Source organism: Alosa sapidissima, chromosome 21 (assembly GCF_018492685.1).
Source record: "Alosa sapidissima isolate fAloSap1 chromosome 21, fAloSap1.pri, whole genome shotgun sequence".
NCBI lineage: Eukaryota > Metazoa > Chordata > Actinopteri > Clupeiformes > Clupeidae > Alosa > Alosa sapidissima.
This window is the reverse complement of record NC_055977.1, coordinates 12,259,570-12,273,528: the sequence shown is the minus strand read 5'-3', so window position 1 is coordinate 12,273,528 and position 13,959 is coordinate 12,259,570. Positions and strand designations below refer to the sequence as shown.

Here is a 13,959-nt window from a genome sequence, read left to right as displayed (position 1 = left end):
TTCCTATCACCCCTACGCCGCACATACGTGAGTTGCCTATGTATTACAGTCAGTGTAATGTGAATTATGTGGCCTTCATAAATGAACTGGTGCTTTGATAATGTGTCTGTGCCTATTAATGGTTTTTCACAGTGAGGATACACACTTAAAATTATCTGAAAAAATGTAATGTTTGTTTTCCATCATAATAACAAGAACAATACTTAGTATATCTTGGATCTCTGTCAGGGGAAACCAGTGAAACTTTATTGCTTACATCTATGTACATTTTACCCGACCATTGCTGAATATTTTAGCTCTGAATTCCCAGCAACACCTCCATCATCTACACAAAGAACAGCATACCACATCTCCAGAATTGCTCAATATTTCAGGCTTTACAGTAACCTCTTTTTTTTATCTTCTGCTATGTTTTGGACTTATTATCTTATGTCTTATGCTTCATTTCAAAGACACTTTTATCCAAGTCCACATGGCTGAACCCCAATTCCTCCCATAAATATTTTCTGGTGATCCAAAATAATGTATTTTCTCTTCACAATAGTCTCCCTGACAGTTGCCTGTTTGCCTTGGTCTTTATCCTCTAAACTGATGTGCTGTCTATTTGTACAAGGGCATACATATTCTGTGTATTATTTGCAAGCCCGTCATTGAATGTATGCACATAAAACACTTTGTGATTGCATAATTGTGTTGTGCATATGAATTTGTGCATTGTTGTGAGGAAGGGTGTGTGTGTTTTGAATGCTGGTTGCAGCTTTTCAACATGATATCCTGGTCAGTCTTTCTGACGATGCTGCAGGGCTGGTGTGTTCGGTTGTTTGTTTGTTTTCGATGTTTATGTCTAAGTGCATTAATTGTATGCTAGTGCTGATGGCGGCTCCTCAGTAAGTTGTCCAGTTCAGTCTTGTTGATGGTGCCGTAGGCTTGCGAATAGCTGCCCAGTTTGGCCCGGGGGTCTCCGGCAGCTGAGACGTTGGAGTTGCTTTGGAACACTTTCTTGCTGAATCTGACCTGTGGCCGGGCCTCACGCGTCTGAGAAGGGGACCGCTGGTTCTATCTCACACAATCCACCAAAAGGAGAGGGGGGGGGGGGGGGGGGTGTGAACCAAGAAAGACAGAAACCACATTAACAGAGTGGACAGAGAGAGGCAAGGGAAAGGAGAGAAAGAGAAAACACAAATGATTTTACTGCTTTGATCAAACCAGTTGTCACATACAATAAAAGCAAACATGTCTAGAGTTCACAGGGTGTTTTAAGAGCTAGTTTTTTCATCCTCAACTGTGAGCATGTAAATAGTTCCTCTGAAGTCATGCTTGACAGCAGTGGTCTCAGCCACCTGCCAGGCTGTGGTTTTCTGCAGAGCAGCTTTGTGCCGGCATCTTTTGTTAGAGGCACCAGACAAATGTGAGCTGACTGTAATTGTAGTGGCTCCCCATCAGTGCCGCAAAAAGCCGATGCAGCGGATGGAGTCCAAGGGGCTCTGTGCCCGTCCGAGCCTCGAAGTAAGAGAAGCTGAGTCATCCTGAGCTTTAATGCAGCGTGCCACCTCAGGGGAATCTGCAGGAGCCCTCAGTAGCGAGTGCTTGCACACCCAAACTCCACTGCAGTCACCAGGGGCGCCAAAAGAAATAATGTGCGCAGCAAACCCTGACATGTGCAGGAGACAGCTGTGTAAACATGCACGCCTGTCTGTCTGTGTGACCACGCAGGCACATGTGTGCTTGTGTGAGTGAGAATGCATTGTCTGTATAAAAGACTGTATTACAGAGTATAATAAAGGGTGCATTCATTTTAAGCCAGTAACAGCTGGAGCAAGTGAGCGCGTGTGATGCAAAGGTGACCACAGATGATGGGGGGTTGGGGGGGGTCAAGACAGGTGGTGGACGAGGTGCCGGACTTACCAGTCGCGCAGAGGTCACACACAGCCCAGACGACACCGGGGGCTCATCCCGGCGGACCAGCGGGTTGTTGAGGGGACGAGACAGTGTCAGCGAGAAGGAACGGACACGGGGGACGGGAGCTGAGCGTCCGCGCGCACGGCCATTATCTCCAACCTGCAAGAGAAAGAAAACGACAAAACAGATGGAGTTACACTGGGAAAGAAATAGACAGCTAACCTACATAATTATGGAGGAAAGACACAGATAATGAAACAGGATGTGGTAGAAAAAGGAGGGCACATGTTGGTATGTGGCATGTTGGTGAAAATCTAGAAGCTCAACATGGTAAAAAAAAAATCACAGTGGTCTTTGTGGTCCTTCATAGCTTTGACAGTCAGCACATATGGTGAACAAAGGCCTAAATGTATATAGGCTACTGTCTGTCAACCTCACACATGGAGAGACTTACCATGTTCCCATTAGCGCCCTCTGATGGCAGGATAGGGATGTGCTCAGCAGTGGCGACCTGCTGCGGTTGCCTCCTGTAGACCAGGCCATTGCGCTGCAGCTGGGAGAGCACTGAGGGTTAGAGTAGGTGGTTTAGCACTACACCTGCCCTAGTGAGACCCACACATGACGAACATCTAATCTAAGTCAGAGTGAACGTATGCAAATATCAAGTTGTATACACTCGTGACAGGATATAATGTATACGGTGTGCACATCCGTGTGCATGTGTGAATTGTGTTGATGTGCGTGTGAGCTTATATGTGTGTGTTTGCATGTATATGTTTGTTTTGGCAAGGGCAGCTGGTAAGCATCCCTTGAGAATACACTTCACTCATCCTGAATTCTATATCAGCACCATGGACAAGGCCACGAGTGGACTCTAATGGTTCCACACACCTAGGTCTGAATACTCGGGGGAGGGTGGAGTTGATGACTAACCACAGTCGCTATTCACCCGGCTGCCATAACGAGGCTGAGGGGTACACTTGCCATTACACCTCAGTCCAGCAGATGGTGGTGGTAATGCACTCCGTTTGCAAACTGCCAAAAAAAGCTCACTGATTATAGAAGAAGGGTTCAGTGGCATGTTCTTCTTCTTCAGTGAATTGTTTTTTAGCAGTTTGCAAATGGAGTGCATTACCACCACCATCTGCTGGACTGAGGTGTAATGGCAAGTGTACCCCTCAGCCTCGTTATGGCCGCCGGGTGAATAAGGCGAATGGACATAAAACAATCTTAATCTATGTGGCTCTGTGATGCCCAACATGCATCCATACTTATATGAAGGCCAAGGGAGACATTACAGATCTTAAGATCAGGACTTTTCTGTCCAGTACTAAAATGAGAATATCTAATTCACTTTATGTATATTCTTTGATAGTATGTGTGTATGTGAAGTATGAATTGTGCAACTTACTAGGAGCGTGAGTAATGGGGTTGTAGGTAGTCTTCTGTGCACCAGGACTCAACAGTACACCAACTCGGTCATTGGCTGGTCGTGTATGTGTGGGGACTGAACCACTCTTCTCATTGGCTGTTTGTGCGACCGTGTGTGCCGCACCACTCTTTTCATTGGCTGGCTGTTTGTGTGGTAGCACTGGACTGGTTGCTGGCTGCTGCGTTGTAGAACTCTCTTTCCAAAGACTTGGTGACTTATTTTCGCCATCACCTCCCCCTTCTACTTTAGCAGCTTCCTTTGGGATTGAGGATGTCCCGTTGGACTTTGCCAGCGCGTTCTCGGAGCAGTCTCCCCTGGACCCTGAACTGCCTTTTGTCTGTCCCTTCTGCTCCTCCTCCTTCCTCCTGTGCCAGCGCTTCTGGACCCAGCCACTATACCTCTTCTCAGTGATCATCTATGAGTAGATACGGAAAATGTTGAAAAAACACACACACACACACACACACACACACACACACACACACACACAGCTTTATACGCATGCGTGCGCGCGCGCGCGCGCACACGCACACACACACACACACACACACACACACACACACACACACACACACACACACACACAAAGTACATGCACGCCCAGGGGTTTACCTCGTATAGCTTGTTGCGATACTGCGTGACAGACAGTTGGACATCATCATCCACAGGGAGGATGACATCATAGTCCAGACCAGGCTCTTTGGCTGGGTTATGGAACCTGTGCAGAGGTGCAGGGAATGTGAATGGAGAGGGGTTGTGTTGACAAAATGTAAATGTTTATGGGCTAGCAACATTTTTCTCAAATAATGTATTTACAGCTAAGGATAATGTCAATTTACAAACAGTGAAAATGTACATTTTAGTTTAATTATGCTTGAATAAAAATGAGCCATGATGGGCTCCTACTTTTTTTCTATCTCTCTCTTTCTCTCGCTCTCTGTACCTGGACACATATGGATGTTGTAGGCTCTGTTCTGCTGTGAGCCTCTTCTCAGGGTTGAACACCAGCAAACACTTCAGGAGGTCCAGAGCATCAACATCCACTGGAGCTCCCAGCAGCTCCTCAAGAGGAACTTGGGGCCTGAGGATGCAGCATATTATTATGCCATGCATGCATGCACACACACATATATAAATGGGTGCATGCCAACCCACATCCACGCAAACCTACCTGAGCAACATCCTTTGGATCACAGAGGCTCCATATTCTGAGCGGATGGAGATAACATCTGCAGCACAACACATTCCCATTCAATCAACACATTACAGCCTGAATCAACACACATTTCCAGCAGATAACTGATAACGTTTATCAACAGACCACATCTCTGATACAGAGAGGGTGGACAAAAGCCAAGCAGAGGGGTCAGTAAAGGACTTTCTATTCTCCCATAGACTGTGGGTTGAAGTGTATGAGAACAAGGTAGGAGGTGTATTGAGTCAGGAAAGGTTGAAAGCATGTGTGGCCCAGGATGCTCTTACCCTCGGGTGTGGGATGGGGGATGGCACTCATGATCTTCTCGATCTGGTTGATGGTGGAGGTGCCTGGGAACAGCGGCTTTCCCAGCAGAATTTCGCCCAGGATGCACCCGACGCTCCACATGTCCACCCCCTTTGTGTACCTGTGTGGACAGACAGACGTGGACAGGACATGGTGGGTGACCACTTCAGCACCTCAGCCATCCATCTATTTGTTATGGATGTTCTGTCACAACATGGAATTTGATGTATATTTAGTGTTTGTCTAGTTAGCAAAAAAAAAAATCATAGTGTTTACAGTCATAACCATCGTACTGTACATGCTGATAATATCTTTCTGTTCAATTTCATTGCAATACATGAGGCACAAGAGAAAGCCAGCTACCTGGCAGAACCTAAGAGAATCTCAGGGGCGCGGTACCACCGGGTCGCCACGTATTCAGTCAAAGCAGGATTCCCCGCGTCCTCCTGGGTCTGGAAGAGGGAGCGTGCCAGGCCAAAGTCACACAGCTTCACAAAGCAGTCTGTGTCTAGCAGGATGTTTGAAGGCTGTGTGGCACAAATAATCAAACAGACAGCAGCATGTTTATCTCTGTATTCTTCTGTTGTACTTTCAAGAAACAGTAGCAGTAACTTTACAGACACCACCAACAACACATGTGGCACTGAAAGGCTGGCTAGCATTCTAACACGTGCTAGCCTCGACACAAGTCACAACCTGAACAAAGTGCATAGTGCATATCATACATGTCCTTCAGTTGACCATGAAAATTCATTTGAAGATGACATCAGTACTAGTTGGCAACTAGGCAAATGGTTGCACACTGTCTCTAATAAAAACTAAACAGTAAGTGATCTTACAAATTCTGGCCAGTATTTCAATACAATTCAATACATTTTTGAAAAAATCATTAAATGTGTATTATGTGTGTTACATGAAGCACAATCAGTAGGTGCATGTTGGCAAATAGTTAGTGTTCCATATGCTTTCATAGAGAGCTGTGACTGCTTAAGCACCTTCTGGTCTCTGTGGATGACGTTCCCTGAGTGCAGGTACTTGGTGGCTTTGAGTAGCTGGTACATGATGTACCGCTTGTGGACATCTTTCAGCAGGTTTCCCTTCTTGATCACAGCATGCAGGTCTGTGTCTGTGTGGAGAGGCAAGGTGTAAACAGCAAGCAAATGCTTGCGTGAGAATGACTGGAGCTGGAATGCATAGCTGGCTCAAATTAGTGGGGTGAGTGAATGAGTGCTGGCCGGGCCAATGTGTCAACGTTTTTCGTGAGATGTCTGTAGGTTGGTGTGGGCTTTCTACTGTTGTGTCGATTGTGTGTGTGTGTGTGTGTGTTTTCACAGCACTATTTGTTTGTGATGATCACAATACGAACAAGTGATGCTGTGGCTGCATGCCATTAACACAGAGGGCGCTGAGGGGAGCCTTGGCTGACGTCAGGAGCCAGCGGCAGCAGTGACGCACACAGGCTTAAATCTGCCCAGTCATGCTCAGCTGCTCTGTTTACATGGAGTAGCCATGGGGGAGGAGCCTCCGAGGCAGGTGACCCCCATGCCCTCATCCTCTCTGAGCATCCACCTGATTTATAGATCCTTTCAATTACATAAACAAAGGAGCATTCCTAAGGAATTTCTAGTGGCACAGAAATAAAGTTGCCATTTTATAGAGCACTATGCTAAAGTCTGACACATTTTAATTACAACATCTGTGTTGATTTTGAACTTTAAAACCAGAAACCCTCTAGGAACAGATTGAAAGGGTCTACAATACAGATTCTGGAATTATTGAGACAGGTAGCATCATCAGCCTTCAGCCTCTATCTCAGGATCTGCCTGATCTATACAACACTGTTAAACTATACGATGAGCCTTAAGAAAACCGTATTCCTTAATAGTGCTGGTGGGTCAAGCATCTCAGTCAAAGACCATCAGTCTCAGCTGCCTCAACTCAACGATGGCCCCTGCTACACTACAGTCATTTCATCATATTACAGGGTTCCCATTAAGTCAAATGTAAAATTCCATGACTCTGATTTTCCCTGACAAAAAAATAATTTCCATGACTTACTATATAATGAATGGTACAATATACTGACCAAATGGCTTCAGAGCAGCCGCATTGCGTTCAAGAATCTTTTACTTTTTTAGAGCGGGAGATGAATAAATGGGTATATGAATAAACTAAGTTGGGCTACTCAAGCAAGCAGTAAAGCTAATAACCAGATATACACCAGTTCTCTGTGGATGTATTTGTATTAATGTATTTTGGCAAGTAAATGTTAAAACTGCTACAACAAAATTCCCTGATATTCCATGACTTTCCCTAAAAAATATATAGAATTTCCCGACTTTGTCTGGAATAGACTTTCCTTTACAAAACTCCATGATATTCCAGAAATTCCATGACCCGTGGGAACCCTGATATTAGCACAGCTATCCGGAAAAAAAGGCCCCCAAAACAGAGGAAATGACCAACAGCTACAACCACTCTAAAATGGTCCCTTGAGTTTTGTTACCTACTAAGACTAAAGGAAAAACCTTGAAAAAGGCCAATAACCAACTGCTCACTCACTGCAGGATCCCCTAACACTGTCATATGCCAGTATAATCAAATGCACCATAGAATATGCCTAGGCTGGCTATCACCAAACCGGTTCTCAAAAGAGAGTTGGTCTGAAAAAGATACACGTCTGTGTCGCTTGATACTGACGGCATCAGCGCAGCCATGGCTTCAACCATGAAGCCATGGTGTTCATTACATTTACATTACATTACATTTAGCAGACACTTCTTGACCGAAGTGACTTACATATGTCAGCTATATTACAAGGGATCACATTGTCCCCGGAGCAACTTGGCGTTAAGTGCCTTGCTCAAGGGCACAACGGTGGAAGCCGGGAATTGAACCGACAACTTTCAGGCTACTGCACGCTAGCCCAGCTCCTTAACCACTACACTACCACCACCCTACAGGCTACTGCACGCTAGCCCAGCTCCTTAACCACTACACTACCACCACCCTACAGGCTACTGCACGCTAGCCCAGCTCCTTAACCACTACACTACCACCGTGTTCAGCAGCGCTCCTAACCCTACTCCGCCCTACTGCCATTTCAACAAAACATCACTCAGCTGATCAAAAAGATGCCTTACCCATATACTCAAACACCAGGTAGATGTCTTTGTCATTTCGGGCACGGATAACATCCAGTAGTTTGACTATGTTGGGGTGATCTCCAAACTCCTGAGGAGACAAATAAACAGGGCAAACAGTCCTCATGAAAAATATTAGTAATTGCAAATGAGTTATCACGTGCTGACAGAATGACATTCAAAAACTCTCTTTGATGAAATGTGATGTGTCCAGCACGGGACTCTAATGACGTTGCATAACAGGTATGTTTTGGGCTGAAGATAGGTGCTTCTGTTTGTGTGTGAAACGGGGATTAATACAGAACTGTGACTGCAAATGAAAACACCGGATCATATCCAGACATACTGAGCCCTTAACACATGACATTTCTCCTCATCAAAGACAGATGCATCCTCTGTTGTGTATAGTTTTGCTGTTGCAGTGGTTACTTGTCTTAGAATTGCATGCAAAGACCTACAAAGATAGGTTGACAAAAGTTCTGGATTGACAGTCTCTTGATGCTGTCTAATTAATTACCTTTTTTCCCTTTACAATTCCATGACATAGCCAGACTCAATTCTGTTTAGAATTTGAGTCTGGGACCGCACCATTGGGACATGATTATGGGGCTTGTTTCTACCCATACAGGGGGATATTGGATTTGGATCGCAATTGGATAAACCTAACCAATCAGGGCAATGAAATATGTGAATCCTGTAGAGAGAACAGCCAAAAATATCCTTCTTCTCAACAAATGCTTCAATCGCTGTTTTCTGTTTGCTTTGTTGTATCTTGTACAACAGACATGATAGCGAAATCTAAACACTGTGCTTCTCGAGCAACAGGCTTCAGAACAACGATATCAACTCAAGCCCGCTGACTAGGCACCGTTGCTCATCTGTCTATCATTGTACAAAGCCCGTCCAGATGATTTGATTGTTCGCAGACTTCGCACCAATCTCGTGTGGACATGGAGGTTCAAATTCCTCTACCTCAATATGTTGTGGGCAGGGCAAATTCAGGCTGGCTTCCAGGCCACAATTCTTTACAATCTAAATTAATTTAACTATCCAGAGAAAAAAGGGTCAATTTGCTCAGTGAGCTGAATGGGTAAGTTATCACCAGACTATTTCCATAGAGGGCATGTGATGATCCAACAGGAAGTGTAGTAGCAAGACCCAGCTGGTGTCTACTGCATAGCAAACAAACATGGCCAATGCCCCAAGCAACCCAGGGGCTCCACTGTTGCTATGGAGTCAAAAATAGAGAGCAGCCTGATTACCCTTGATTGTGACTGCAGGCTTTTAGTGCTGTGACCCTTCCACTGATGAGATTCAGCACATGAATGGAGAACTACATTGAACTTGATTATGTCAGGAGGGATCACTTGACCTGTAGACATAAGTACATAAAAAGTACTCTGGTACTCTGATGACAACCAGCTTTAACAGCCAGCTCTTACCTGGAGAAACATGATTTCTCTGAAAGTTCTCTGTGGAAAACACAGAAAAATGAAATGGTATTAGTGAACATTTCATAAAGTAGGTTGCTTTAAAGTTCCAGTTCCTTTAAGTTTGCCATTTCCCATGCGTATTGTATTTTAAGAGACATACCTGTGCATCAGTGCGATTCCTAAAGGCATCAAAAATTTTCTTGACAGCCACGGTCTCGCCGGTCTTCCGGTCAACAGCTTTCCACACAATCCCATAGGCCTGGACACACAGATGGACAGGTGAGGCACAGGGCAAACAGAAAATTCAGCTGTGTTGCCAAATCAGGGCTGTACAGTGCTATATAGTAGGATATATTTATCTATTTATTTACTTTTGTAAAGTATTTTATAAATGACATTATTCATGAAATGCATAGTCTGTATTGTCCATCTTGCCATCTTGTCTATGTACTGTATGTACAACAACCGGACATACAGGAGTAAACACAGCAAACCACTGTACACATTTAAATATACAAATAGCCTACAATGTGTCAAGGAGTGAGAATATGCAAAACACATGTCAGTAACCATCACCAGTGAGTGACTATGCTTGTGTTTAACATTGCTGCAAACAGAGTGAAGGAGTTTTTGAATAGGATTTTGAATAGGAATAGGATTCTAAAGATTGGGAGCCTAACTGTTCATAAAAAAGAAGTGCATGAAACACATGGACAAAGGATTACAACAGAAGAAGATAACAGTTTGGGGTTTACACAAGATCTGCAGAGTGAGCAGATCATACAACCCATATGGTTGCACCCCCCACCTTACAGTTTGTCATACTGGTTAATCATACCCATCATTGAGGACCATGTAATTATTCCATGGAGCAGAAACTTTATTGGTGCTAGACATGTGCTTTCTGAGATCACAATAACACGTTTCTGAGAACACAGGGGAGTCCCATGGACAGGTGAGAATGAGGAGGTCCAAACAGAGTACTTGCCCACATGGAGGTTAAAGTTAAACCTCCTCTGGGGACAAACAAAACAACCAAATCACAATGTGATGTCGAGGCACTCTTGCCAGCATCGGCACAACACAAACCTTTAATGAATCATCCTCCACGCATCATTAAAAAGCCAAGGGGAATCAGAGCAGCAGGAGGGGAGAAAGAGCAGAAAGAGAAAAGGTGTACGACTAGGATAAAAGGGTCATAGTGGAGGATGGATACAGCACACTATAGACCCTTTCAACAATAAAAACAAAAACAATGCTTGAACGTTCTATTTGGGCCCCAATCTACTTCCTCTGCATTAAGATAACATATGGAATGTTAAAAAGGAAGTCTTGTGGGGCCAACTATGATGCTGATAATGGAACTCTCTTGAAAGGGTCCATTGTTCAGTGACCCTTTCCTCGCATTTGTGGATGGCCAGTTCTGCCTCCCTTTCTTAGAGCAACCATTAACATGCAAGTTCAAAGTGCAAACCTGCCAACTCCAACTTTTTTTTTCTGTTGGGTATAGTTCCACAGCAATCTGCGATTGAATTGCACCTTTTTCTCGTAGGCATTGACTGTGACATATAATCTGAACAAATCCAGCACCAAGTTGCATGCTTGTTAGTCACGCTTCAAAATAAGTAAGGACTTTTCAATGACCACTCATGATTGAGTGGGGAGCTGTAATCAAAGACCTGAGAACCTGCCCCTCCTTAAAAGCATGCAACATGATTTAGTCTCTATACCCGGATGCACTGTTGTAAAACATCAACCGACTGGCCTAACTTGGAATCGGAAGGTAGGTCCACAACATCAAAATAAAAAAGGAGCCAAAGTTTTTTTCTGATCTATTTGTCATATTTGAGCACCTGGATTTGGAATTGAATGCATAAATCTTCTCAATTCTTAGGACAATTCGGTCTCCAGTTTCCAGTAGCAACCTCCCAGAAAATCCGTTCTCTTTTTCCAAGTCATGTGAAAAGAATTACTGTACAATAAACAAATAAAGTTCAACAAAATCAGATGAGAGACAATTTATCCAACATGAATAGAATATTCACTGTCTGTCACACTGCTGACAGCAAACAGAGGCACTCCAGATTACAATCTTGCCTACAGGTCAGAAAACAGAGAATTACGGCAGGTGGTTAGCAGAGCCTCAACAGCTTGGTGAGCTTCCTCTGGATAACAATGTCCAGCTTCGTTCGTTAGGCTCACCATCAAACAGGCAAGACACCTGTGAAATAGGAGCTGCAGTTTCGACCCTCTTACCAAGCAACACTGGAAGTCTTCCACCTGCCTGCTGCAGGACTGACCACTGCCCACACACATGCACACACACAGACAGACAGACACTCACACACACACGTTGTCCACAAATGTTCATAGCCACAACTGTTAATCTGTCTGTCCCAGTGACCCAAGACAGCAATAAAATGAAGCCAGAGATTTATCGATCATATTGCATTAAACAGCAGACAAGAAAAACAAACAACAGCAATGTGGATTAATAATCTACTCAATAAAACCCAATTCGCCTCTTAAAAACTGGATGATCTTAATGGCGAATTACATAGCTTACATAGAAACAGCTTTAGAGCACAAAGCTGTTGTTGTTCTGGTCATTAACCTAAAAACATCCCAGGAATGTTCACTGATGTAACAGGAAAGTCGAAATGTTGCAAACTCCACTGAATAACTGTTTCAGTGGTAGTCGTTGCAAATGTGTTGACTAATTAAGACGATTTTCATGTAGGCCCCATCTTATATATCTTGACCAATTTAAAATAATCTATTGCTAAATCAATAATCAGAACACATTGTTTACCCGTTGCCTTCGCAAAATGTTATGCAAACACAGGAAGAAAGATCACTTAACTTTCCAAAGTTCTTAAATTGTGACACGTGCAACTCACCCCCTTTCCGAGTCTTCTCTTCACTTCATATCTCAGTGAGATGTGGTCCTCCACCTCGGTTACATTCATAGTGTCTTTTTGTCTTGTAATGTGTTACTCTGTTCTTTCCAAACACATGTGTCTGAACGTGTGATAAGGGTTACTTGGTTACATCTGAGACCTGTATCTTCCTTTAGAGTTGTTAGAGGGGTTAGGGTAACGTTACAATTTTGCAGAAGGCATGACCTCAAGAAATGCAATATTATCAGGTAATGTTAGCTATCTTGCTAGTTTGAAAGCTAATATTGCTTGGCACCGACAGGTAGAGAGCTAGCTAGTCGGTGAAGATAGTTTCTCGTAAAAAAAAGGTAATCTTTTCACTAACGTTATTGCCTCATCTTGCCACGTTCTCCCTGTATCGTTAACGTTATAACGTTAAGCATTGCGCTTTCGTGTGCTTATTTTTTGGCAATGCTAAAATCCCTAACAACTGCTCATAACCTGACCAACCTAAACTAACATTTCAAAACCGGGGAAATTAACGATAGGAGACGCAGGTATAGCGATAGCTTGCAAACCACATGGTAGCAAATGAATGCCAATTTGTTAACGTTACCCTTTAACGTAAACAAGTTAACGCGTAATGTCACTTGGTTTGGGTGGTGTACCAGCCTTCTTTCAACTCACAAATTCCTGCACAATTACTCTGTAAAACTGTCCTTTACCCTGCACTAATGTTAAATAAAATAAAAAATGTTATCCACAGTGGCAATTTGGCAAACCTTCACTTTGGTAGCCTTCAATTTGAAAATCCCCCTCTTCCTTTTGGTTGTTCGCAACAAACTGCATCGTTTTGTAATTATTTGTCGTCCTGGAGACGCAACTATGCGCCCGAGAGTTTCTTTAAAGGGGCAGAACCTCAGAGACTGAGCTCATGTGCTTAGAGAGCAATATCATAAGACACACACACACACACTGCACATTTTAGAGGTAGGTTTTTATTTATAATTTCTAAAAATGTTTACATGCTTTTATTTAAAACTGTTTTATTTACAAAGAGAAATTTTAAATAAATATGCATTGTTTAATGTGTGAAAAAAGCCAAAAGCCCAACAAGAACCTTCCTCAAATGATTTAGCAGTGGGAAGGAATTCTCAGTTATATAAACAGAATGAAGAAATTAACCTATGATAATGATAATGTCAAATGAGTATAATGAAATGCTATCTCAAGAAGATGGAACATTACCTCACAAGAGCTGCTAATACAATAAGTTGTTTTTGGGCTGATTGCAAGAAGTTTATTTTCCTTATTAGTGGTAGATTATGTACATTAAAACAATAAGCTGTCCTATGCAAGATTCAAAAGCAACATCTGGCCAAGGTGATGCTAGATGTTTTGATTTCTAAAAACAGAAATCAAAACGTGACATTGATTCCAAGTTTTACATAACAGGTTGTACATAGCTGCAAACACCATCAAAAAACAACCCCATTCTAGCGGAAACATGGAAGATGGCCAGAGAAAGGTACATGTTAAACTCAACTGTGAGTACAAATGATGACTGAATGTTGGAGAGGAATTGTTGCAAAGTGCATCTTTTTGCTTCTTACACCGTTATTGATTCTATAAAGAAAACCCGAACCCTTTTTGTGTCCATGTGAGGGGAACA

General features: G+C 43.3%; 1 protein-coding gene across 3 annotated transcripts; it reads right to left on the bottom strand.

Annotated features, from left to right (window-relative positions):
• Nucleotides 1-224: 224 nt before the first annotated feature.
• mapk15 (mitogen-activated protein kinase 15) lies at nt 225-13,195 on the bottom strand. Of its 3 annotated transcripts, none has more exons than XM_042075733.1 (15): nt 13,070-13,195; nt 12,309-12,478; nt 9,569-9,667; nt 9,418-9,447; nt 7,976-8,066; nt 5,828-5,958; nt 5,196-5,359; nt 4,814-4,953; nt 4,503-4,560; nt 4,275-4,412; nt 3,944-4,049; nt 3,311-3,746; nt 2,354-2,463; nt 1,906-2,058; nt 225-1,056 (listed from the first exon to the last, which is right to left on the bottom strand). In XM_042075733.1, the coding sequence occupies exons 2-15, from the start codon at nt 12,375-12,377 to the stop codon at nt 865-867; spliced, it is 1,917 nt and encodes a 638-aa protein (XP_041931667.1). In that variant the 5' UTR covers nt 12,378-12,478; nt 13,070-13,195; the 3' UTR covers nt 225-864. The 3 variants fall into 3 exon arrangements, with proteins under 3 accessions (XP_041931667.1, XP_041931668.1, XP_041931669.1); XM_042075734.1 differs by having other exon boundaries at nt 12,309-12,429; nt 13,070-13,168; XM_042075735.1 differs by lacking the exons at nt 12,309-12,478; nt 13,070-13,195 and adding an exon at nt 10,498-10,594.
• Between the last annotated feature and the right edge of the window lie 764 nt (nt 13,196-13,959).